Raw genomic sequence first — 27,313 nt, forward strand, 5'->3', positions numbered from 1 at the left:
TATTTAATCTGGCAAGTGGATGGATTATTTTGGCAAGTGGATGGATTATTTTGGCAAATATCGATTTGTTCACTAACAGGAATGTAAACAAGTTTGTGACATTTATTTTTTGAGGATTACGTTTTTTGTGCATTTACATGTTGCGTTTATATTTTTGTTCAGTATAAAGGGTTTCTCTCTCTCTCCTCCTCACAAAGTCACCGCTGGGCGGGACATCACTGGGTTGAATGTAACAGCCCTGATTTCATGATCTAATTGGCTTCTGTCTGCGAATACGTCACGATCATGATTAGAATTGATGATCGGATGTTTAGATTTCATTGTCTGGCTCGGGGACTGCTGAAGAAATCTGCTGAATTAGAGCGGTCGTTTGATTTGACGACAAAAACAGGTACATGCCAAACTGATTTTCACACTTTCACTGTGACAGATTTCGACGAGTTCTGCCTTCAGTTCGTCGTAGGCAGGGGTCAGAGTGACCATGTTAGGACAGGAGAAATCAGAGATTTAAAGGAAAAGTTTATTCGGCTCCAGTGGTCTGGTTATGGCAGACATGGCCTGTCTTTCTAGTATGACGTGCCCTAGGCGTTATTGTTGTGTTGCTTGCAGCGGGTTGTTGACTGTCTGTAAACTAGCTGTCGGAAAGTTGGATCATTCCGCTTCTTGTGTGGGAATCCTATTTCTGCCCCTCTCTCTCTCTGCCCTTGTGGCGGAATGGGTGGATGTGCGTTTTCTACATCAATTCGCTTTGCAATGTTTTTTTATTCAGGGACCATGCGCACTGAGCTTGCCAGAGAGCTGAAACGGGAGGGGGGGATGGAAAGCTGTTGGGTTAGCAGAGACTGGCAAGCAGCAGAATCATCAAATTATTGCTTTTCAACGAGTCTAGAATAACTCTTTTGTACTTTTTAGCTAGCTAACTAGTAAGTTAGATATATATTTTTAGGACTCTGACACTTTGCTAGCATTAGCTTGTGTTGATTGAGGTGGGCTAACTATAGCTAGCTATCTAGCAAGTTGCGTTATTGCAACCTCCAAGTTATAACGCGTTACATTAGTTGCATGGCTCCACATAGTCGATACGCTGATTTGGTGGTAGTAACGTTAGCAAGACATCCTTCACATCTTACACGCTACCAAGGAAGGATTGAACAGGCCCACTAGCTAAGTTAGCTCTGATCCAGGTCCCACTCAACTAGCTAAGTTAGCTCTGATCCAGATCCAACATCGGCTAGCTACGTTAGCTCTGATCCAGGTCCCACTCAACTAGCTAAGTTAGCTCTGATACAGGTCCCACTCATCTAGTTAGCTCTGATCCAGGTCCCACTCATTTAGTTAGCTCTGATCCAGGTCCCACTCAGCTAGCTACGTTAGCTCTGATCCAGGTCCCACTCAGCTAGCTAAGTTAGCTCTGATCCAGGTCCCACTCAGCTAGCTAAGTTAGCTCTGATCCAGGTCCCACTCATCAGCTAGCTCTGATCCAGGTCCCACTCCACTAGCTAAATTAGCTCTGATCCAGGTCCCACTCATCAGTTAGCTCTGATCCAGGTCCCACTCAGTTAGCTAAGTTAGCTCTGATCCAGGTCCCACTCAACTAGCTAGCTCTGATCCAGGTCCCTCTCAACTGGCTAGCTCTGATCCAGGTCCCACTCAACTAGCTAAGTTAGCTCTGATCCAGGTCCCACTCAGCTAGCTAAGTTAGCTCTGATCCAGGTCCCACTCATCAGTTAGCTCTGATCCAGGTCCCTCTCAACTGGCTAGCTCTGATCCAGGTCCCACTCAACTAGCTAAGTTAGCTCTGATCCAGGTCCCACTCAACTAGCTAAGTTAGCTCTGATCCAGGTCCCACTCAACTAGCTAAGCTAGCTCTGATCCAGGGCCCACTCAACTAGATAAATCTGATCCAGGTCCCACTCAGCTAGCTAGCTCTGATCCAGATCCCACTCAACTAGCTAAGTTAGCTCTGATCCAGGTCCCACTCATCAGTTAGCTCTGATCCAGGTCCCACTCAGCTAGCTAAGTTAGCTCTGATCCAGTTCCCACTCAACTAGCTAGCTCTGATCCAGGTCCCTCTCAACTGGCTAGCTCTGATCCAGGTTCGACTCGACTAGCTAAGTTTCCTCTGATCCAGGTCCCTCTCAACTAGCTAGCTCTGATCCAGGGCCCACTCAGCTAGCTAAGTTAGCTCTGATCCAGGTCCCACTCAACTAGCTAAGTTAGCTCTGATCCAGGTCCCACTCAACTAGCTAAGTTAGCTCTGATCCAGGTCCCACTCAACTAGCTAAGTTAGCTCTGATCCAGGTCCCACTCAACTAGCTAAGTTAGCTCTGATCCAGGTCCCACTCAGCTAGCTAGCTCTGATCCAGGTCCCTCTCAACTGGCTAGCTCTGATCCAGGTCCCACTCATCAGCCAGCTCTGATCCAGGTCCCACTCCACTAGCTAAATTAGCTCTGATCCAGGTCCCACTTATCAGTTAGCTCTGATCCAGGTCCCACTCAGCTAGCTAAGTTAGCTCTGATCCAGGTCCCACTCAACTAGCTAGCTCTGATCCAGGTCCCTCTCAACTGGCTAGCTCTGATCCAGGTCCCACTCAGCTAGCTAAGTTAGCTCTGATCCAGGTCCCACTCAACTAGCTAGCTCTGATCCAGGTCCCTCTCAACTGGCTAGCTCTGATCCAGGTCCCACTCAACTAGCTAATTTAGCTCTGATCCAGGTCCCACTCAACTAGCTAGCTCTGATCCAGGTCCCTCTCAACTGGCTAGCTCTGATCCAGGTCCCACTCAGCTAGCTAAGTTAGCTCTGATCCAGTTCCCACTCAACTAGCTAGCTCTGATCCAGGTCCCTCTCAACTGGCTAGCTCTGATCCAGGTCCCACTCATCAGCTAGCTCTGATCCAGGTCCCACTCCACTAGCTAAATTAGCTCTGATCCAGGTCCCACTTATCAGTTAGCTCTGATCCAGGTCCCACTCAGCTAGCTAAGTTAGCTCTGATCCAGGTCCCACTCAACTAGCTAGCTCTGATCCAGGTCCCTCTCAACTAGCAAAGTTAGCTCTGATCCAGGTCCCACTCAACTAGCTAGCTCTGATCCAGGTCCCTCTCAACTGGCTAGCTCTGATCCAGGTCCCACTCAGCTAGCTAAGTTAGCTCTGATCCAGGTCCCACTCAACTAGCTAGCTCTGATCCAGGTCCCTCTCAACTGGCTAGCTCTGATCCAGGTCCCACTCAACTAGCTAATTTAGCTCTGATCCAGGTCCCACTCAACTAGCTAGCTCTGATCCAGGTCCCTCTCAACTGGCTAGCTCTGATCCAGGTCCCACTCAGCTAGCTAAGTTAGCTCTGATCCAGTTCCCACTCAACTAGCTAGCTCTGATCCAGGTCCCTCTCAACTGGCTAGCTCTGATCCAGGTCCCACTCAACTAGCTAATTTAGCTCTGATCCAGGTCCCACTCAACTAGCTAAGTTAGCTCTGATCCAGGTCCAACATCGGCTAGCTACGTTAGCTCTGATCCAGGTCCCACTCAACTAGCTAAGTTAGCTCTGATACAGGTCCCACTCATCTAGTTAGCTCTGATCCAGGTCCCACTCATTTAGTTAGCTCTGATCCAGGTCCCACTCAGCTAGCTACGTTAGCTCTGATCCAGGTCCCACTCAGCTAGCTAAGTTAGCTCTGATCCAGGTCCCACTCAGCTAGCTAAGTTAGCTCTGATCCAGGTCCCACTCATCAGCTAGCTCTGATCCAGGTCCCACTCAACTAGCTAAATTAGCTCTGATCCAGGTCCCACTCATCAGTTAGCTCTGATCCAGGTCCCACTCAGTTAGCTAAGTTAGCTCTGATCCAGGTCCCACTCAACTAGCTAGCTCTGATCCAGGTCCCTCTCAACTGGCTAGCTCTGATCCAGGTCCCACTCAACTAGCTAAGTTAGCTCTGATCCAGGTCCCACTCAGCTAGCTAAGTTAGCTCTGATCCAGGTCCCACTCATCAGTTAGCTCTGATCCAGGTCCCTCTCAACTGGCTAGCTCTGATCCAGGTCCCACTCAACTAGCTAAGTTAGCTCTGATCCAGGTCCCACTCAACTAGCTAAGTTAGCTCTGATCCAGGTCCCACTCAACTAGCTAAGCTAGCTCTGATCCAGGGCCCACTCAACTAGATAAATCTGATCCAGGTCCCACTCAGCTAGCTAGCTCTGATCCAGATCCCACTCAACTAGCTAAGTTAGCTCTGATCCAGGTCCCACTCATCAGTTAGCTCTGATCCAGGTCCCACTCAGCTAGCTAAGTTAGCTCTGATCCAGTTCCCACTCAACTAGCTAGCTCTGATCCAGGTCCCTCTCAACTGGCTAGCTCTGATCCAGGTTCGACTCGACTAGCTAAGTTTCCTCTGATCCAGGTCCCTCTCAACTAGCTAGCTCTGATCCAGGGCCCACTCAGCTAGCTAAGTTAGCTCTGATCCAGGTCCCACTCAACTAGCTAAGTTAGCTCTGATCCAGGTCCCACTCAACTAGCTAAGTTAGCTCTGATCCAGGTCCCACTCAACTAGCTAAGTTAGCTCTGATCCAGGTCCCACTCAACTAGCTAAGTTAGCTCTGATCCAGGTCCCACTCAGCTAGCTAGCTCTGATCCAGGTCCCTCTCAACTGGCTAGCTCTGATCCAGGTCCCACTCATCAGCTAGCTCTGATCCAGGTCCCACTCCACTAGCTAAATTAGCTCTGATCCAGGTCCCACTTATCAGTTAGCTCTGATCCAGGTCCCACTCAGCTAGCTAAGTTAGCTCTGATCCAGGTCCCACTCAACTAGCTAGCTCTGATCCAGGTCCCTCTCAACTGGCTAGCTCTGATCCAGGTCCCACTCAGCTAGCTAAGTTAGCTCTGATCCAGGTCCCACTCAACTAGCTAGCTCTGATCCAGGTCCCTCTCAACTGGCTAGCTCTGATCCAGGTCCCACTCAACTAGCTAATTTAGCTCTGATCCAGGTCCCACTCAACTAGCTAGCTCTGATCCAGGTCCCTCTCAACTGGCTAGCTCTGATCCAGGTCCCACTCAGCTAGCTAAGTTAGCTCTGATCCAGTTCCCACTCAACTAGCTAGCTCTGATCCAGGTCCCTCTCAACTGGCTAGCTCTGATCCAGGTCCCACTCATCAGCTAGCTCTGATCCAGGTCCCACTCCACTAGCTAAATTAGCTCTGATCCAGGTCCCACTTATCAGTTAGCTCTGATCCAGGTCCCACTCAGCTAGCTAAGTTAGCTCTGATCCAGGTCCCACTCAACTAGCTAGCTCTGATCCAGGTCCCTCTCAACTAGCAAAGTTAGCTCTGATCCAGGTCCCACTCAACTAGCTAGCTCTGATCCAGGTCCCTCTCAACTGGCTAGCTCTGATCCAGGTCCCACTCAGCTAGCTAAGTTAGCTCTGATCCAGGTCCCACTCAACTAGCTAGCTCTGATCCAGGTCCCTCTCAACTGGCTAGCTCTGATCCAGGTCCCACTCAACTAGCTAATTTGGCTCTGATCCAGGTCCCACTCAACTAGCTAGCTCTGATCCAGGTCCCTCTCAACTGGCTAGCTCTGATCCAGGTCCCACTCAGCTAGCTAAGTTAGATCTGATCCAGTTCCCACTCAACTAGCTAGCTCTGATCCAGGTCCCTCTCAACTGGCTAGCTCTGATCCAGGTCCCACTCAACTAGCTAATTTAGCTCTGATCCAGGTCCCACTCAACTAGCTAGCTCTGATCCAGGGCCCACTCAACTAGATAAATCTGATCCAGGTCCCACTCAGCTAGCTAGCTCTGATCCAGATCCCACTCAACTAGCTAAGTTAGCTCTGATCCAGGTCCCACTCATCAGTTAGCTCTGATCCAGGTCCCACTCAGCTAGCTAAGTTAGCTCTGATCCAGTTCCCACTCAACTGGCTAGCTCTGATCCAGGTCCCACTCAACTAGCTAAGTTAGCTCTGATCCAGGTCCCACTCAACTAGCTAGCTCTGATCCAGGTCCCACTCAGCTAGCTAAGCTAGCTCTGATCCAGGTCCCACTCAGCTAGCTAAGTTAGCTCTGATCCAGGTCCCACTCAACTAGCTAAGTTAGCTCTGATCCAGGTCCCTCTCAACTAGCTAGCTCTGATCCAGGTCCTTCTCAACTAGCTAATTCTGATCCAGGTCCCACTCAACTAGCTAGCCCTGATCCAGGGCCCACTCAGCTAGCTAAGTTGGCTCTGATCCAGGACCACTCAGATAGCTAAGTTAGCTTTGATCCAGGTCCCTCTCAACTAGCTAGCTTTGATCCAGGTCCCACTCAACTAGCTAGCTCTGATCCAGGGCCCACTCAGCTAGCTAAGTTGGCTCTGATCCAGGACCACTCAGATAGCTAAGTTAGCCTTGATCCAGGTCCCTCTCAACTAGCTAGCTCTGATCCAGGTCCCACTCATCAGCTAGCTCTGATTCAGGTCTACTTTACTTCTATAGTTTTATAATCTGAGTGTATGAAATGTCCACAGGTGTGTTACCTGTCCAACTTCATTTCATGTGATGGTCAAGTGACAACTCTCTTCCAGTCTATTAAAACCATAGTGATAGCTTGTGCCTAAAAGCCCGTTTTAACATGGGCAGTGCCATTGAGGACTTTCACCACTTTGAAGTAGTCAACTGGGTGGGACTTCCTATGGGTTAAGGAAGGATCATATAATTCCATCCAGGTCATTGGGAGGGATCAGCCAATGAATTATACTATCTTGTGAGCAAACATTCCATCTCTGAAGGTGACAGTAAATCACCAACCTTGTCTTTATACCTGTTCAGACAACACCCTCCAAGGGGCAGTATGCACCCTTTCAGTTTGATTACCAACTCATAGAAGTAGTAGAAGCAGAAAATGTACCACTTCAAAATGGAGATGGCCTTAATGGTGCTGCCCACACCCACACATACATTTTTATTTATCCATTATTTTACCAGGTAAGTTGACTGAGAACACATTCTCATTAACCTGGGGAATAGTTACAGGGGATGAATGAGCCAATTGTAAACTGGGGATTATTAGGGGACCGTGATGGTTTGAGGGCCAGATTGGGAATTTAGCCAGGACACTGGGGTTAACACCCCTACTCTTACAATAAGTGCCATGGGATCTTTAATGACCTCAGAGAGTCAGGACACCCGTTTAACATCCCATCCGAAAGACAGCACCCTACACAGGGCAGTGTCCCCAATCACTGCCCTGGGGCATTGGGAAGGAGTGCCTCCTACTGGCCATCCAACACCACTTCCAGCAGCATCTGGTCTCCCATCCAGGGACTGACCAGGACCAACTCTGCTTAGCTTCAGAAGCAAGCCAGCAGTGGTATGCAGGGTGGTATGCTGCTGGCAGTCTATCATTCTCTATGATTAAAACACACCACCATAGAATAAGTGTGATGTTATAAAAATGATATGACAACTCTAAATATAAACATATAAAGCAGTCTATTATGGAAAAGCTGAAATGAGATGTTCTGGTTCATAAAGTTTCCATTGATTCCACTCTAACTGATGACACTCTCGTGTCTTGCAGAACCTCAGGGAGACAAAGACACCGCACCCTGCAGCCCTGAAGACTGAGCTAGCATGACCAGCCAGACCACCACAACCCCCGGACAGATGGACAGATAGTATCTGCTGCCTGGCCGTAGGCCTATCTGGCCCTGCTGCCTAGACCTCACCCCGGTCTGGTCCTGCTTCCTAGACCTCACCCCGGTCTGGCCCTGCTGCCTTGACCTCACCCCGGCCTGGCCCTGCTTCCTAGGCCTGGCCCTGCTTCCTAGACCTCACCCCGGCCTGGCCCTGCTTCCTAGGCCTGGCCCTGCTTCCTAGACCTCACCCCGGCCTGGCCCTGCTTCCTAGACCTCACCCACGGCCTGGCCCGGCTGCCTAGACCTCACCCCGGCCTGGCCCGGCTGCCTAGACCTCACCCCGGTCTGGCCCTGCTTCCTAGACCTCACCCCGGCCTGGCCCTGCTGCCTAGACCACACCCTGTTCTGGCCCTGCTCGTGGTTCTGCTGTATGGCTGATCTGCCCCCCTGCAGTAGCAGCAGTATGGAGGAATGGCAGGAGAAACGAGGTTTGCAGACGGTAAGTAGAGAAACCACCACCTGGACTATGGGCCTTTATATTCTAATGTACCTATTACATACACTGAGTGCATGCACAAAACATTAGGAACACCTGCTCTTTCTATAACATAGACTGACCAGGTGAATCCAGGTGAAAGCTATGATCTTTTATTGATGTCACCTGTTAAATCCACTTCAATCAGTGAGGAGGCAGGTTAAAGAAGGAATTTAAAGCCTTTGAGAATTGAGACGGATTGTGTATGTGTTCCATTCAGAGGGTGAATCGGAAGATGAAAGTGCCTTTGAACAGGGTATGGTAGTACAGGTTTGGGTCAAGAACTGCAACGCTGCTCGATTTTTCACACAACAGTTTCCCGTGTGTATCAAGAATGGTCCACCACCCAAATGACATCCAGCCAACTTGAAAAAACTGGGAAGCATTGGAGTCAACATGGGCCAGCATCCCTGTGGAACGCTTTCGATACCTTGTAGAATCCATGTTCTGATGAATTGAGGCTGTTCTGAGGGGATGAAACTCAATATTAGGATGGTGTTCCATTTCTCAATTGTCTCAAGGCTTAAAAATTCTTCATTAACCTGTCTCTTCCCCTATACTGATTGAAGTGGATTTAACAAGTGACATCAATAAGGAATCGTAGCTTTTACCATGTCGATGTTTTGTCCACTGTGTATATACAGTAGGGCAAAAAAAGTATTTAGTCAGCCACCAATTGTGCAAGTTCTCCCACTTAAAAAGATGAGAGGCCTATAATTTTCATCATAGGTACACTTCAACTATGACAGACAAAATGAGAACATCACATTGTAGGATTTTTTATGATTTTGTTTTGCAAATGATGGTGGAAAATAAGTATTTGGTCACTTCTTCTTTAAGAGGCTCCTCTGTCCTCCACTCGTTACCTGTATTAATGGCACCTGTTTGAACTTGTTATCAGTATAAAAGACACCTGTCCACAACCTCAAACAGTCACACTCCAAACTCCACTATCGCCAAGACTAAAGAGCTGTCAAAGGACACCAGAAACAAATTTGTAGACCTGCACCAGGCTGGGAAGACTGAATCTTCAATAGGTAAGCAGCTTGGTTTGAAGAAATCAACTGTGGGAGCAATTATTAGGAAATGGAAGACATACAAGACCACTGATAATCTCCCTCGATCTGGGGCTCCACGCAAGATCTCACCCCGTGGGGTCAAAATGATCACAAGAATGGTGAGCAAAAATCCCAGGACCACACGGGGGGACCTAGTGAATGACCTGCAGAGAGCTGGGACCAAAGTAACAAAGCCTACCATCAGTAACACACTACGCCGCCAGGGACTCAAATCCTGCAGTGCCAGACGTGTCCCCCTGCTTAAGCCAGTACATGTCCAGGCCCGTCTGAAGTTTGCTAGAGAACATTTGGATGATCCAGAAGAAGATTGGGAGAATATCATATGGTCAGATGAAACCAAAATATAACTTTTTGGTAAAAAATCAGCTCGTCGTGTTTAGAGGACAAAGAATGCTGAGTTGCATCCAAAGAACACCATACATACTGTGAAGCATGGGGGTGGAAACATCATGCTTTGGGGCAGTTTTTCTGCAAAGGGACCAGGACGACTGATCCGTGTACAGGAAAGAATGAATGGGGCCATGGATCATGAGATTTTGAGTGAAAACCTCCTTCCATCAGCAAGGGCATTGAAGATGAAACGTGGCTGGGTCTTTCAGCATGACAATGATCCCAAACACACCGCCCGGGCAACAAAGGAGTGGCTTCGTAAGAAGCATTTCAAGGTCCTGGAGCATTTCAAGGTCCCCAATGCAGTCTCCAGATCTCAATCCCATAGAAAATCTTTGGAGGGAGTTGAAAGTCTGTGTTGCCCAGCAACAGCCCCAAAACATCACTGCTCTAGAGGAGATCTGCATGGAGGAATGGGCCAAAATACCAGCAACAGTGTGTGAAAACCTTGTGAAGACTTACAGAAAACGTTTGACCTCTGTCATTGCCAACAAAGGGTATATAACAAAGTATTGAGATAAACTTTTGTTATTGACCAAATACTTATTTTCCACCATAATTTGCAAATAAATTCATTAAAAATCCTACAAAGTGATTTTCTGGATTTTTTTTCTCATTTTGTTTGTCATAGTTGAAGTGTACCTGTGATGAAAATTACAGGCCTCTCTCATCTTTTTAAGTGGGAGAACTTGCACAATTGGTGGCTGACTAAATACTTTTTTGCCCCACTGTAGGTGTGCATACAGACTGGGTACAGACTAGAAGCACATTTGTGGTTGAAGGGAAGAGCTAGTTTACATAACCAACATTACTCATCTCATATGTATATACTGTTCTATACCATCTACAGCATCTTGCCTGTCATTAGTCACGTTATATAACGCCTCTTTAATAATGTTTACATATCCTACATTACTCATCTCATATGAACAGTTGAAGTTGGAGGTTTACATACATCTTAGCCAAATACATTTAAACTCAGTTTTTCACAATTTCTGACATTTCATCCTAGTAAACATTCTCTGTTTTAGGTCTGTTAGTATCACCACTTTATTTTAAGAATGTGAAATGTGAGAATAATAGTAGAGATAATGATTTATTTCAGCTTTTATTTCTTTCATCACATTCCCAGTGGGTCAGAAGTTTACATACCCCCAATTAGTATTTGTTAGCATTGCCTTTAAATTGTTTAACTTGGGTCAAACGTTTCGGGTAGCCTTCCGCAAGCTTCCCACAATAAGTTGGGTGAATTTTGGCCCATTCCTCCTGACAGAGCTGGTGTAACTGAGTCAGGTTTTTAGGCCTCCTTGCTCACACACACTTTTTCAGTTCTGCCAACAAATTTTCTATAGGTTTTAGGTCAGGGCTTTGTGATGGCTACTCCAATACCTTGACTTTGTTGTCCTTAAGACATTTGCCACAACTTTGGAAGAATGCTTGGTGTCATTGTCCATTTGGAAGACCCATTTGCGACCAAGCTTTAACTTCCTGACCGATGTCTTGAGATGTTGCTTCAATATATCAACATCATTTTTCTCCCTCATGATGCCATCTATTTTGTGAAGTGCACCAGTCCCTCCTGCAGCTGAGCACCCCGACAACATGATGCTGCCACCCACGTGCTTCACGGTTGGGATGGTGTTCTTCGGCTTGCAAGCCTCCCCTTCTTCCTCCAAACAAACTGCTTTTTTATGTCGGTTTTGGAGCAGTGGCTTCTTCCTTGCTGAACGGCCTTTTAGGTTATGTTGATATTGGACTCATTTTACTGTGGAAATAGATACTTTTGTACCGGTTTCCTCCAGCATCTTCACAAGGTCCTGCACTGTTGTTCTGGGATTGATTTGAACTTTTTGCACCAAAGTACATTCATCTCTAGGAGACAAAACACGTCTCCTTCCTGAGCGGTATGATGGCTGCGTGGTCCCATGGTGTTTATACTTGTGTACTATTGTGTGTACAGATGAACGTGGTACCTTCAGGTGTTTGGAAAATGCTGCCAAGGATGAACCAGACTTGTGGAGGTCTACAATCATTTTTCAGAGGTCTTGGCTGATTTCTTTTGATTTTCCCATTATTTCAAGCAAAGAGGCACTGAGTTTGAAGGTAAGCCTTGAAATGCATCCACAGGTACACCTCCAATTGACTCAAACGATGTCAATTAGCCTATCAGAAGCTTCTAAGGCCATGACATAATTTTCTGGAATTTTCCAAGCTGTTTAAAGGCACAGTCAACTTAGTGTATGTAAAGTTCTGACCCACTTGAATTGTGATACAGTGAATTATAAGTGAAATAATCTGTCTGTAAACAATTGTTGGAAAAATTACTTGTCATGGACAAAGTTGATGTCCTAACAGACTTGCCACATCTATAGTTTGTTAACAAGAAATTTGTGGAGTGGTTGAAAAACAAGTTTTAATGACTCCAACCTAAGTGTATGTAAACTTCAGACTTCAACTGTATGTACTGTTCTATACCATCTACTGCATCTTGCCTATGTCTGTCATTAGTCACTTTAAATAACACCTCTTTAATAATGTTTACATACCCTACATTACTCATCTCATATGTATATACTGTACTCTATACTATCTACTGCATCTTGCCTATGCCATACGGCCATCACTCATTCATATATTTATATGTACATATTCTTATTCGTCCCTTACGTTTGTGTGTATAAGGTAGTTGTTGTGAAATTGTTAAATTACTTGTTGGTTATTACTGCATTGTCGGAACTAGAAGCACAAGCATTTTGCTACACTCGCATTAACATCTGCTAACAATGTGTATGTGATCATTAACATCTGCTAACCATGTGTATGTGACCATTAACATCTGCTAACCATGTGTATGTGACCATTAACATCTGCTAACCATGTGTATGTGACCAATAAAATGTGATGTGATTAGTGAACTCAATGTTGTTTTCATTGGCTAGTTTATTGACCAATTACATGTTTCTGTCAGATGAACCTGCGGTCTGTGTTCACACTGGAGCAGCAGCGAGTCCTGGATAGCTACTATGACAACGGGATGACCAATCAGAGCAAGAGCTGCTTCCAGCTGATCCTTCAGTGTTCTCAGGAGACCAAATTGGACTTCAGCGTGGTGCGGGTATGTAGGGCTCTATAAAACTCAGAAATGCTTTTGTTTTTTCAGTTTTTTTGTTTTTCCAGGTTTCTGTTTTCCTCAGTTTTTGCTCTGTCACACTTTAATTGAAAAACAACTCAATTGGGTAAGTTCACAACCGTGCTTTAACCACACCAGGAGACAACTTTTGGGGTCTGGGAAAATTGAGAAATGTAGATTTGCTTTGTGTGCACCTAGCAAGAGGCTGTTTAAGTGTTTTTTTTTGTAGCGCACGTGATGGTAGAGTTGATTTTAAAATAATCATGATCTCATTAAGCCAGGTAAGCATAGGCTACTTTTAAGTTAACATTTAATTGAGAAGGTTTTTGGGAAAGCCTTCTCATCTACTAGAACAACGGGTTAGGGTTAACGGGAAAGCCTTCTCATCTACTAGAACAACGGGTTAGGGTTAACAGGAAAGCCTTCTCATCTACTATATATGTATGTATATATACTTTTTTATATATATATATATGTGGACACTCCTTCAAATTAGTGGGTTCTATTTCAGCCACACCCATTGCTGACAGGTGTATAAAATCAAGCACACGGTGATGCAATCTCCATAGACAAACATTGGCAGTAGATTGGCCGGTACTGAGGAGCTCAGTAACTTTCAACGTGGCACCGTCATAGGATGCCACCTTTTCAACAAGTCAGTTCATACATTTCTGCCCTGCTAGAGCTGCCCCGGTCAACTGTAAGTGCTGTTATTGTGAAGTGGAAACATCTAGGAGCAACAACGGCTCAGCCGTGAAGTGGTAGACCACACAAGCTCACAGAACTGAACCGCAGAGTGCTGAAGCACGTAGCACATAAACATCGTCTGTCCTCAGTTGCAACACTCACTACCGAGTTCCGAACTGCCTCTGGAAGCAACGTCAGCACAAGAATTGTTAGTCGGGTGCTTCGTGAAATGGGTTTCCATGGCATAGCAGCCACACACAAGCCTAAGATCACTATGCGCAATGCCAAGCGTTGGCTGGAGTGGTGTAAAGCTCAAAGCCATTGGACTCTGGAGCAGTGGAAATGTGTTCTAGAGTGATGAATCACGCTTCACCATCTGACAGATGAATCTGGGTTTGGCGGATGCCAGGAGAACACTACCTGTCCCAATGTGTAGTGCCAACAGTAAAGTTTTGGCCCCTTAGTTGAAGTGAGGGGAAATATTAATGCTACAGCATACAATTACATTCCAGAATATTCTGTGACTCCAACTTTGTGACAACAGTTTGGGGAAGGCCCTTTCCTGTTTCAGCATGACAATGCCCCGTGCACAAAGCGAGGTCTGTACAGATATGGTTTGTCGAGATTGGTGTGGAAGAACTTGCTTGGCCTGCACAGAACCCAGCCCTCAACCGATTAGGCGTCCACATATCTTTGGAGATTGCATGGCGGTGTGCTCCATTTTATATACCTGTCAGCAATGGGTGTGGCTGAAATAGCCAATTTGAAGGGGTGTCTATATACACACATACAGTGAATTCGGAAAGTACATAAAAAAAAAACATTTTCCTTATTTACATAAGTATTCAGACCGTTTGCTATGAGACTCAATTGAGCTCAGGAGCATCCTGTTTCCATTGATTAATTATCATTGATGTTTGTACAACTTGATTGGAGTCCACCTGTGGTAAATTCAATTGATTGGACATGATTTGGAAAGGCATACACCTGTCTAAGGTCCCACTGTTGACAGTGCATGTCAGAGCAAAAACGAAGCCCTGAGGTCGACGGAATTGTCCGTAAAGCTCAGAGACAGGATTATGTCGTGGCATAGATCTGGGAAAGGGTACAAAAAATTATGCAGCATTGAAGATGCTGGATGCAGTGGCCTCCATCATTCTTAAATGAAAGAAGTTTGGAAACACCAAGGCTCTTCCTAGAGCTGGTCGCTCAGCCAAACTAAGCAATCGAGGAAGAAGGCCCTTGGTCAGGGAGGTGACCAAGAACCCGATGGTCACTCTCACAGAGCTCCAGAGTTCCTCAGTGGAGATGGGAGAACCTTCCAAAAGCACAGCTATCTCAGCACTCCACCAATCAGGACTTTATAGTAGAATGGCCAGACAGAAGCCACTCTTTAGTAAAAGGCAAATTACAGCCCTCTTGGAATTTGCCGAAAGGCACCTAAAGGACTCTCAGACCATGAGAAAGAAGATTCTCTGGTCTGATGTAACCAAGATTGAACTCTTTGGCCTGAATGCCAAGTATCACATCTGGAGGAAACCTGGCACCATCCCTAAGGTGAAGCATGGTGGTGGCAGCATCATGTTGTGGGGATGTTTTTACAGCAGCAGGGACTGGGAGATTAGTCAGGGTCGAGGGAAAGGTGAATGGCGCAAAGTACAGAGAGATCCTTGATGAAAATCTGCTCAGGACCTCAGACTGAGGCAAATGTTCACCTTCCAACAGGACAACAACCCTAAGCACGCAGCCAAGACAACGCAGGAGTGGCCTCCGGACAAGTCTTTTTGAATGTCCTTGAGGTGCCCAGCCAGAGCCTGGACTTGAAACTGATCGAACATCTCTGGAGAGATCTGAAAATAGCTGTGCAGCGACGCTCCCAATCCAACCTGACAGAGCTTGAGAGGATCTGCAGAGAAGAATGGGAGAAACTCCCCAAATACAGGTGTGCCAAACTTTTAGCGTCATACCCAAGAAGACTCAAGTCTTTAATTGCTGCCAAAGGTGCTTCATCAAAGTACCGAGTAAAGAGTTTGAATACCTATGTAAATGTGATATTTCACTTAAAAAATGAATAATAATAATAATAATAATTCAAACCAGCTTTTGTTTTGTCATTATGGGGTATTGTGTGTAGATTTGATTACAGATGATTATTTTTTGTAAGAATGTTGGAGTAAGGCTGTAAAAAGGGTCTGAATACTTTCCGAGTGCGCTGTGTGTACAGTACCAGTCAAACGTTTGGACGCTCCTACTCATCCAAGGGGTTTTCTTTGTTTTTTACTATTTTCTACATTGTAGAATAATGGTGAAGACATCAAACTATGAAATAACACATATGGAATCATGTAGTAACCCAAAAAAGTATATTTTAGATTCTTCAAATTAGACACTCTTTGCCTTGATAACCAACTTCATGAGGAATGCTTTTCCAACCGTATTGATGGAGTTCCCACATATGCTGAGCACTTGTTTGCTGCTTTTCCTTCACTCTGTGTTCCAATTCATTCCAAACCATCTCAATTGTGTTGAGGTTGGGTGAATGTGGAGGCCAGGTCATCTGATGCAGCACTCCATCACTCTCCTTATTGGTCAGATAGCCCTTACACAGCCTGGAGGTGTGTTTTGGGTCATTGTCCTGTTGAAAAACAAATGATTGTCCCACTAAGCGCAAACCAGATGGGATGGCTATTGCTGCAGAATGCTGTGGTAGCCATGCTGGTTAACTGTGCCTTGAACTTTAAATATATCACCGACAGTGTCACCAGCAAAGCACCATCACACCTCCTCCTCCATGCTTCACGGTGGGAACCGCACATGCTGAGATCATCCATCCACCTACTCTGCATCTCACAAAGACACAGCGGTTGGAATAAATCGCAAATGTGGACTCATCAGACCAAAGGACAGATTTCCACCAGTCTAATGTCCATGGCTCATGTTTCTTGGACCAAACAAGTCTCTTCTAATTATTGGTGTCCTTTAGTAGTGGCTGCTTTACAGAAATTCGACCATGAAGCCCTGATTCACGCAGTCTCTTCTGAACAGTTGATGTTGAGATGTGTCTGTTACTTCAACTCTGTGAAGCATTTATTTGGGCTGCAATTTCTGAGGCTGCTAACTCTAATAAACGTATCCTCTGCAGCAGAGGTAACTCTGGGTCTTTCCTATGGCGGTCCTCATGAGAGCCAGTTGCATCATAGCACTTGATGGTTTTTGCGACTGCACTTTCAAGGTTCTTTAAATTTTCCGTATTGACTGACCTTCATGTCTTAAAGTAATGATGGACTCTCGTTTCTCTTTGCTTATTTGAGCTGTTCTTGCCGTAATATGTTTTTTTTACCAAATAGGGATATCTTCTGTATACCAACCCTACCTTGTCACAACACACAACTGATTGGCTCAAACACACAACTGATTGGCTAAAGCGCATTAAGAAGAAATTAAATTCCACAAATTAACTTTTAACAAGGCACACCTGTTAATTGAAATGCATTCCAGGTGACTACCTCATGAAGCTGGTTGAGAGAATGCCAAGAGTGTGCAAAGCTGTCAAGGAAAAGGGTGGCTACTTTGAAGAATCTCAAATATGAAAAATATTTTTTTCATTTGTTTAACACTTTGGTTACGACATGATTCATGTGTTATTTCATAGTTTTGATGTCTTCACTATTATTCTACAATGTCAAAATAAAGAAAAACCCTGGAATGAGTAGGTGTGTAAGCTTTTGACTGGTACTATATACATACATGCATACATATATTACCGTTCAAATGTTTGGGGTCACTTGTTTTTTAAAGAAAAGCAAATTTTTTGTCCACTAAAATAACATCAAATTGATCAGAAATACAGTGTAGACATTGTTAATGTTGTAAATGACTATTGTAGCTGGAAACAGCTGAGTTTTTATGGAATATATACATAGGCGTACAGAGGCCCATCAGCAACCAATGGCTTCGCTGTGTAAACTCGTTGATCTCATTTTATTTTTTAAAGGCCAGCGTCCAGGAGTCGCCTCTTCACTGTTGACGATGAGACATGGGTTTTTGCGGGTACTATTTAATGAAGCTTCCAGTTGAGGACTTGTGAGGCGTCTGTTTCTCAAACCAGACACATGTACTTGTCCTCTTGCTCAGTTGTGCACCGGGGCCTCCCACTCCTCTTTCTATTCTGGTTATACAGTTTGCGCTGTTCTGTGAAGGGAGTAGTACACTGCGTTGTATGAGCTCTTCAGTTTCTTGGCAATTTCTCGCATGGAATAGCCTTAATTTCTCAGAACAAGAATAGACTGATGAGTTTCAGAAGAAAGTTCTTTGTTTCTGGCCATTTTAAGCCTGTAATCGAACCCACAAATGCTGATGCTCCAGATACTCAACTAGTCATAAGAAGGTCAGTTTTATGCCTTCTTTAATCAGAACAACAGTTTTCAGCTGTGCTAACATAATTGCAAAAGGGTTTTCTAATGATCTTTTAGCCTTTTAAAATGATCAATTTGGATTAGCTAACACAACGTGCCATTGGAACACAGGAGTGATGGTTGCTGATAATGGGCCTCTGTACAACTATGTAGATATTCCATTTAAAAATCAATCGTTTCCAGCTATAATAGTAATTTACAACCATAACAATGTCTACACTGTATTTCTGATCAATTTGATGTTATTTTAATGGACAACAAGATTTGCTTTGATTTTAAAAACAAGGACATTTCTTAGTGACCCTACACTTTAGAACAGTAGAGTATACAGTCTGAAGTCTGAGGTTTACATACACCTTAGCCAAATACATTTAAACTCAGTTTTTCACAATTCCTGACATTTCATCCTAGTAAAAATGTCTTTCTTAGGTCAGTTAGGATCACCGCTTTATTTTAAGAATGTCAGAATAATAGTAGTGATTCATTTCAGATTGTATTTTTTTCTGTCATCACATTCCGAGTGGGTTGTTTTTATTTCGGTTGCTCCCCCAAGACTCACAAGACTGTTCAGAAGGAAAACCCCGGGAACCAGTTACAAAAATGAATGGAAGTACAGTGTGTTCGGAAAGTATTCAGACCTCTTTACTTTTTCCACATTTTGTTACGTCACAGACTTACTCTAAAAAAAGACTTCAGTCGTGGCCAAAGGTTTTGAGAATGACACAAATATTAACTTCCACAAAGTTTGCTACTTCAGTGTCTTTAGATATTTTTGTCAGATGTTACTATGGAATACTGAAGTATAATTACAAGCATTTCATAAGTGTCAAAGGCTTTTATTGACAATTACAGGAAGTTGATGCAAAGAGTCAATATTTGCAGTGTTGACCCTTCTTTTTCAAGACCTCTGCAATCTGCCCTGGCATACTGTCAATTAACTTCTGGGCCACATCCTGACTGATGGCAGCCCATTCTTGCATAATCAATGCTTGGAGTTTGTCAGAATTTGTGGGTTTATGTTTGTCCACCCGCCTCTTGAGGATTGACCACAAGTTCTCAATGGGATTAAGGTCTGGGGAGTTTCTTGGCCATGGACCTATAATATCGATGTTTTGTTCCCAGAGCCACTTAGTTATCACTTTTGCCTTATTGCAAGGTGCTCCATCATGCTGGAAAAGGCATTGTTCGTCACCAGACTGTTCCTGGATGGTTGGGGAGAAGTTGCTCTCGGAGGATGTGTTGGTACCATTCTTTATTCATGGCTGTGTTCTTAGGCAAAATTGTGAGTGAGCCCACTCCCTTGGCTGAGAGGCAACCCCACACATGAATGGTCTCAGGATGCTTTACTGTTGGCATGACACAGGACTGATGGTAGCGCTCACCTTGTCTTCTCCGGACAAGCTTTTTTCCGGATGCCCCAAACGATCGGAAAGGGGATTCATCAGAGAAAATGAATTTACCCCAGTCCTCAGCAGTCCAATCCCTGTACCTTTTTGCAGAATATCAGTCTGTCCCTGATGTTTTTCCTGGAACATCAGGGACAGACTTTACCCCAGCAGTCCAATCCCTGTACCTTCTGCAGAATATCAGCCTGTCCCTGATGTTTTTCCTGGAGTGGCTCCTTTGCTGCCCTTCTTGACACCAAGCCATCCTCCAAACGTCTTCGCCTCACTGTGAGAAGAGGCTTCTTTGCTGCCCTTCTTGACACCAGGCCATCCTCCAAACGGCTTTGCCTCACTGTGAGAAGAGGCTTCTTTGCTGCCCTTGACACCAGGCCATCCTCCAAACGTCTTCGCCTCACTGTGAGAAGAGGCTTCTTCTTTGCTGCCCTTCTTGACACCAGGCCATCCTCCAAACGTCTTCGCCTCACTGTGCGTGCAGATGCACTCACACCTGCCTGCTGCAATTCCTGAGCAAGCTCTGTACTGGTGATGCCCCGATCCCGCAGCTGAATCAACTTTAGGAGACGGTCCTGGCGCTTGCTGGACTTTCTTGGGCACCCTGAAGCCTTCTTCACAACAATTGAACCGCTGTCCTTGAAGTTCTTGATAATTCGATAAATTGTTGATTTAGGTGCAATCTTACTGGCAGCAATATCCTTGCCTGTGAAGCCCTTTTTGTGCAAAGCACTGATGAAGGCTTGTTTCCTTGCAGGCGACCATGGTTGACAGAGGAAGAACAATGATTCCAAGCACCACCCTCCTTTTGAAGCTTCCAGTCTGTTATTTGAACTCAATCAGCATGACAGAGTGATCTCCAGCCTTGTTCTCGTCAACACTCACACCTGTGTTTAACGAGAGAATCACTGACATGATGTCAGCTGGTCCTTTTGTGACAGGGCTGAAATGCAGTGGAAATGTTTTTTGGGGATTCAGTTCATTTGCATGGCAAAGAGGGACTTTGCAATTAATTGCAATTCATCTGATCACTCTTCATAACATTCTGGAATATATGCAAATTGCCATCATACAAACTGAGGCAGCAGACTGTGAAAATGAATTAATTCTCTAAACATTTGGCCAAGTCTGTAGCGTGAGTGATTTATTTCAGCTTTTATTTCTTTCATCACATTCCCAGTGGGTTGAAAGTTTACATACACTCAATTAGTATTTGGTAGCATTGCCTTTAAATTGTTCAACTTCGGTCAAACGTTTCAGGTAGCCTTCCACGAGCTTCCCACAATAAGTTGGGTGAATTTTGGCCCATTCTTCCTGACAGAGCTGGTGTAACTGAGTCAGGTTTGTAGGCCTCCTTGCTCACACATGCTTTTTCAGTTCTGCCCACAAACTTTCTATAGGATTGAGGTCAGGACTTTGTGATGCCCACTCCAATACCTTGTCTTGTCCTTAAGCCATTTTGCCACAACTTTGGAAGTATGCTTGGGGTCATTGTCTATTTGGAATACCCATTTGCGACCAAGCTTTAACTTCCTGATTGATGTCTTGAGATGTTGCTTCAATATATCCACATAATTTTTCTCCCTCATGATGCCATCTATTTTGTGAAGTGCACCAGTCCCTCCTGCAGCAAAGCACCCCCACAACATGATGCTGCCACACCGTGCTTCACGGTTGGGATGGTGGTGTTTGGCTTGCAAGCCTCCCCCTTTTTCCTCCAAACATAACGATGGTCATTATGGCCAAACAGTTCTGTTTTTGTTTCATCAGACCAGAGGACATTTCTCCAAAAAGTAAGATCTTTGTCCCCATGTGCAGTTGCAAACCATAGTCTGGCTTATTTATGGCGGTTTTGGAGCAGTGGCTTCTTCCTTGCTGAACGGCCTTTCAGGTTATGTCGATATAGGACTCGTTTTACTGTGGAAATAGATACTTTTGTACCTGTTTCCTCCAGCATCTTCACAAGATCCTTTGTTGCTGTTCTGGGATTGATTTTCACTTTTAACACCACAGTACATTCATCTCTAGGAGACAGAACGCGTCTCCTTCCAGAGCGGTATGACAGCTGCGTGGTCCCATGGTGTTTGTACTTGCATACTATTGTTTATACAGATGAACATGGTACCTTCAAGTGTTTGGAAATTGCTCTCCAGGATGAACCAGACTTTTGGAGGTCTTGGCTGATTTCTTTTGATTTTCCCATGATGTCAAGCAAAGAGGCACTGAGTTTGAAGGTAGGCCTTGAAATATAGCCACAGGTACACCTCCAATTGACTCAAATGATGTCAATTAGCCTATCAGAAGCTTCTAAGGCCATGACATAATTTTCTGGAATTTTCCAAACGGTTTAAAGGCACAGTCAACTTAGTGTATATAAACTTCTGACCCACTGGAATTGTGTTCCAGTGAATTATAAGTGAAATAATCTGTCTGTAAACAATTGTTGGAAAAATTACTTGTCATGGACAAAGTAGATGTCCTAACCGACTTGCCAAAACTATAGTTTGTTAATAACAAGAAATGTGTGGAGTGGTTGAAAAACGAGTTTTAATGACTCCAATGACTCCAAGTGTATGTAAACTTCAACTGTCTCTCCAGACCTGGATGGTAATAGTGGCGGTGGTGGTGGTGGTGTTAACTATGTGTCTCTTTCTCTCCAGACCTGGGTGGGCAACAAGAGGCGGAAGCTGGCCTCCAGGGCCGACCAGAACACAGGCATGTCCCACTCCTTTTCCTTCTCCAATCACAGCCTGGCTGGGGGAGCTGTGTCCAACCACATGCTAACGGGCGGGGCTCTAGTGGCGGGCGCAATGCTGACAGGGGAGATGGCAGCAGCTCAGAATATCCAGAGAGGATCCTCCCACCTCCCTCCATCCTCCTCCTTCCCCTCTGCCTCCTCCTCTTCCTCCTCCTCTCCTCTCAGCTCTGTCAACAACAACAACGATGTCATCCTGACAGGGATTTACTCTCTAGGCTCCACTTCTCGTTCCCAGCCCACTGTTAAGCCTCTCTCCTGTCACTCTGACTCTGAGCTCCCTGCACATGTCCATCAAACTCTGCTCAACCATTCAGAGCACAGGAGGAATAGTTCTGTCTCCTCCCTCCTCCAGCTCCATTCTAGATCGGGTACCATGTCACTTCCTCGCTGTAAACCCCTCTCCCTCTCCTCTTCCCCCTCCTTCTCCTCATCCCCCAGCCAACCCATCGACAATCTGTCCAAGAGGTGTGGTTTCACCACTGGTGGGGCAGGGTGGGCAGTAGGAAGGGCTGGGTCAGGGGGGGGGGTACCTCGGAGCTGGGCTAGACAGTATGGTTCTCTCCAGTCCGGCCCCTGTCGCTCCCAGCTCCAGCCCACGCCTCACTCCAACCCCCAGACTCTCCAACCTCACCCCCCAAGGCCCCATCCTTCCAAACCTCCCCCTTCAGACCACTCCCCCCGCATTCATCAGGTCTTCAGCCTATTAGAGAGGGGGGAAGGGGAGGGACTAGGACAAGGACAGCCTTCTGATAGCAGCAGGCAAGAGAGACACAGACAGTCTACCCGCCCCTTGGACGCTATTGGCTGCCTCTCAATCGCCATGGAGACGGGTGATGAAGAGGATGAGTGGCGGAGGGAGGAAGAGTTATCCAACATGGCTGCCACGACCCACGGGGACCTCCAGAGAGGCCAGGGGGTGAGGGACAGCCTCAGCCCCAGCAGCGAACAGGGATCTGGGGGTAGAGACCTCACATCCCTCTCCCTGGTCCTCAGCAGCTCCAGGCCTGGTCCATATCCTCGGGACAGCTACCCAGTTACTACAACACTACAGACCTCCCCTAGTATACAGGTAGGGGTTAATCCTCCCCTCTTACCTCCTCCTCTCCTCACCTCTCCCCTCTTACCTCCTCTCACCACCTCTCCCCTCTTACCACCTCTCCCCTCTTACCACCTCTACTCTCCCCTCTTTCCTCCTCTCCCCTCTAACCTCCTCTCCCCTCTTTCCTCCTCTACTCTCCCCTCTTTCCTCCTCTCCCCTCTTTCCTCCTCTCCCCTCTTTCCTCCTCTCCCCTCTAACCTCCTCTCTTTCCTCCTCTCCCCTCTTTCCTCCTCTCCTCTCTTCCTCCTCTCCTCTCTTCCTCTCTCCTCTTTCCTCCTCTCCCCTCTTTCCTCCTCTCCCCTCTTTCCTCCTCTCCCCTCTTTCCTCCTCTCCCCTCTTTCCTCCTTTCCCCTCTTTCCTCCTCTCCCCTCTTTCCTCCTCCTCCCCTCTTTCCTCCTCCTCCCCTCTTTCCTCCTCCTCCCCTCTTTCCTCCTCCTCCCCTCTTTTCTCCTCTTACCACCTCTCCCCTATAACCTCCTCTCTTTCCTCCACCTTCCTTCTCTTTACTCCTCCCTTCTCCTATTTCCTCCTCCCTCCTTCTCTTTCCTCCTCCCTTCTCCTCTTTCCTCCTCCCTCCTACTCTTTCCTCCTCCCTTCTCCTCTTTCCTCCTCCCCCTCTTTCCTCCTCCCTCCTTCTCTTTACTTCTCGTTATCCTCTTTTGTCCTCCCTCCTCCTCTTTCCTCTTCACCTTTCCTCCTCCGTCCTCCTCTTTCCTCCTCACCTCTCCTCCTCACCTCTCCTCCTCCCTCCCACTCTTCCCTCCTCCCTTCTCCTCTTTCCTCCCTCCTTCTCTTTCCTCCCTCCCCCTCTTTCCCCCTCCCTCCTCTTTCCTCCTCCCTTCTCCTCTTTCCTCCTCTTTCCTCCTCTTTCCTCCCTCCCCCTCTTTCCCCCTCCCTCCTACTCTTTCCTCCTCCCTTCTCCTCTTTCCTCCCTCCCCCTCTTTCCTCCTCCCTCCTTCTCTTTACTTCTCCCTTCTCATCTTTTGTCCTCCCTCCTCCTCTTTCCTCTTCACCTTTCCTCCTCCCTCCTCCTCTTTCCTCCTCACCTCTCCTCCTCCCTCCCACTCTTCCCTTCTCCTCTTTTCTCCTCCCTTCTCTTTCCTCCTTCCTACTCTTTCCTCCTCCCTCCTTCTCTTTCCTTCTCCCTTCTCTTTCCTTCCTCCCCCTCTTTCCCCCTCCCTCCTCTTTCCTTCTCTTTCCTCCTTCCTTCTCCTCTTCCCTTCTCCTCTTTCCTCCTCCCTTCTCCTCTTTCCTCCTCCCTCCTTCTCTTTCCTCCTCCCTTCTCCTCTTTCCTCCTCCTTCCTTCTCTTTCCTCCTCCCTTCTCCTCTTCCCTCCTCGCTTCTCCTCTTACCTCCTCCCTCCTTCTCTTTCCTCCTCACCTCTCCTCCCTCCCCCTCACCTCTCCTCCCTCCCCCACTTTCCTCCTCCCTCCCCCACTTTCCTCCTCCCTCCTACTGTTTCCTCCTCCCTTCTCTTTTCTCCTCCCTCTCTTTCCTTCTCCCTTCTCCTCTTTCCTCTTCCCTCCTACTCTTTCCTCCCTCCTACTCTTTCCTCCTCCCTTCTCCTCTTTCCTCCTCCCTCCTTCTCTTTCCTCCCTCCCCCTCTTTCCTCCTCCCTCCTTCTCTTTCCTCCCTTCTCCTCTTTCCTCCTCCCTCCTTCTTTTTCCTCCCTCCCCCTCTTTCCTCCTCCCTTCTCCTCTTTCCTCCCTCCCCCTCTTTCCTCCTCCCTCCTACTCTTTCCTCCTCACCTCTCCTCCTCCCTCCCACTCTACCCTCCTCCCTTCTCCTCTTTCCTCCCTTCCCCTCTTTCCTCCTCCCTCCTTCTCTTTCATCCTCACCCCCCCTCCTCCCCCTCTTTCCTCCTCCCACCCCCCCTCCTCCCCCTCTTTCCTCCTCCCTTCTCCTCTTTCTCCTCCCTCCTACTGTTTCCTCCTCCATTCTCCTCTTTCCTTCTCCTCTTTCCTCCTCCCTCCTCCTCTTTCCTCCTCCCTTCACCTCTTTTCTCCTCCCTTCACCTCTTTCCTGCTCCCTCCTCCTCTTTCCTCCTCCCTCCTTCTCTTTCCTCCTCCCTCCTTCTCTTTCCTCCTTCTCTTTCCACCTCCCTTCACCTCTTTCCTCCTCCCTCCACCTCTTTCCTTCTCCCTTCTCCTCTTTCCTCCTCCCTCCTTCTCCTTCCTCCTCCCTCATTCTCCTTCCTCCTCCCTCCTTCTCTTTCCTCCTCACCTCTCCTCCCTCCCCCTCACCTCTCCTCCCTCCCCCACTTTCCTCCTCCCTCCCCCACTTTCCTCCTCCCTCCTACTGTTTCCTCCTCCCTTCTCTTTTCTCCTCCCTCTCTTTCCTTCTCCCTTCTCCTCTTTCCTCTTCCCTCCTACTCTTTCCTCCCTCCTACTCTTTCCTCCTCCCTTCTCCTCTTTCCTCCTCCCTCCTTCTCTTTCCTCCTCCCTCCTTCTCTTTCCTCCCTTCTCCTCTTTCCTCCTCCCTCCTTCTTTTTCCTCCCTCCCCCTCTTTCCTCCTCCCTTCTCCTCTTTCCTCCCTCCCCCTCTTTCCTCCTCCCTCCTACTCTTTCCTCCTCACCTCTCCTCCTCCCTCCCACTCTACCCTCCTCCCTTCTCCTCTTTCCTCCCTTCCCCTCTTTCCTCCTCCCTCCTTCTCTTTCATCCTCACCCCCCCTCCTCCCCCTCTTTCCTCCTCCCACCCCCCCTCCTCCCCCTCTTTCCTCCTCCCTTCTCCTCTTTCTCCTCCCTCCTACTGTTTCCTCCTCCATTCTCCTCTTTCCTTCTCCTCTTTCCTCCTCCCTCCTCCTCTTTCCTCCTCCCTTCACCTCTTTTCTCCTCCCTTCACCTCTTTCCTGCTCCCTCCTCCTCTTTCCTCCTCCCTCCTTCTCTTTCCTCCTCCCTCCTTCTCTTTCCTCCTTCTCTTTCCACCTCCCTTCACCTCTTTCCTCCTCCCTCCACCTCTTTCCTTCTCCCTTCTCCTCTTTCCTCCTCCCTCCTTCTCCTTCCTCCTCCCTCATTCTCCTTCCTCCTCCCTCCTTCTCCTTCCTCCTCCCTCCTTCTCCTTCCTCCTCCCTTCTCCTCTTTCCTCCTCCCTTCTCCTCTTTCCTCCGCCCTCCATCTTTTTCCTCCCTCTCCCTCTTTCCTCCTCCCTCCTTCTCTTTCCTCCTCCCTCCTTCTCTTTCCTCCCTCTCTTTCCTCCTTCTCTTTCCACCTCCCTTCACCTCTTTCCTCCTCCCTCCTACTCTTTCCTCCTCCCTCCCTCTCCTTCCTCCTCCCTTCTCCTCTTTCCTCCTCCGTTCTCCTCTTTCCTCCTCCCTCCTTCTTTCCTCCTCCCTCCCCCTCTTTCCTCCTCCCTTCTCCTCTTTCCTCCCTCCCCCTCTTTCCTCCTCCCTCCTACTCTTTCCTCCTCCTCACCTCTCCTCCTCCCTCCCACTCTACCCTCCTCCCTTCTCCTCTTTCCTCCCTCCTTCTCTTTCCTCCTCACCTCTCCTCCCTCCCCCTCTTTCTTCCTCCCTCCCCCTCTTTCCTCCTCCCTCCTACTGTTTCCTCCTCCTCTTTTCTCCTCCCTCTCTTTCCTCCTCCCTTCTCCTCTTTCCTCCTCCCTCCTCCTCTTTCCTCCTCCCTTCTCCTCTTTCCTCTTCCCTCCTACTCTTTCCTCCTCCCTCCTACTCTTTCCTCTTCCCTCCTACTCTTTCCTCCTCCCTCCTACTCTTTTCTCCTCCCTTCACCTCTTTCCTCCTCCCTCCCCCTCTTTCCTCCTCCCTTCTCCTCTTTCCTCCTCCCTTCTCCTCTTTCCTCCTCCCTTCTCCTCTTTCCTCCTCCCTCCCCCTCTTTCCTCCTCCCTCCTCCTCTTTCCTCCTCCCTCCTCCTCTTTCCTCCTCCCTTCTCCTCTTTCCTCCTCACCTCTTTCCGCCTCTCCTCTTTCCTCCTCTCCTCCTCCCTTCTCCTCTTTCCTCCTCCCTTCTCCTCTTTCCTCCTCCCTCCTACTCTTTCCTCCTCCCTCCTCCTCTTTCCTCCTCACCTCTTTCCGCCTCTCCTCTTTCCTCCTCTCCTCCTCTTTCCTCCTCCCTCCTCCTCTTTCCTCCTCACCTGTCCTCCTCCCTCCTCACCTGTCCTCCTCTCTCCTTTCCTCCTCTCACCTTTCCCCACTGTCCTCCTTCTTCCCCCTCTTTCCTCCTTCCTCCCCTTCTTTCCTCCTCCCTCCTACTGTTTCCTCCTCCCTTCTCCTCT

General features: G+C 47.3%; 1 protein-coding gene across 2 annotated transcripts in view; it reads left to right on the plus strand.

Moving 5' to 3' along the window:
- The first annotated feature begins 201 nt into the window (after positions 1–201).
- Positions 202–27,313, plus strand: part of LOC139366109 (highly divergent homeobox-like) — a 46,808-nt gene continuing 19,696 nt past the window's right edge. For both annotated transcript variants that reach the window (XM_071103209.1, XM_071103210.1), the window contains exons 1-4: positions 202–391; positions 7,540–8,096; positions 12,570–12,716; positions 21,891–23,057. In XM_071103209.1, the coding sequence (XP_070959310.1) occupies positions 8,028–8,096; positions 12,570–12,716; positions 21,891–23,057 (1,383 nt within the window). In that variant the 5' untranslated portion in view covers positions 202–391; positions 7,540–8,027. The remainder of the gene's footprint in view (positions 392–7,539; positions 8,097–12,569; positions 12,717–21,890; positions 23,058–27,313) is intronic.

Source organism: Oncorhynchus clarkii, chromosome 14 (assembly GCF_045791955.1).
Source record: "Oncorhynchus clarkii lewisi isolate Uvic-CL-2024 chromosome 14, UVic_Ocla_1.0, whole genome shotgun sequence".
NCBI lineage: Eukaryota > Metazoa > Chordata > Actinopteri > Salmoniformes > Salmonidae > Oncorhynchus > Oncorhynchus clarkii.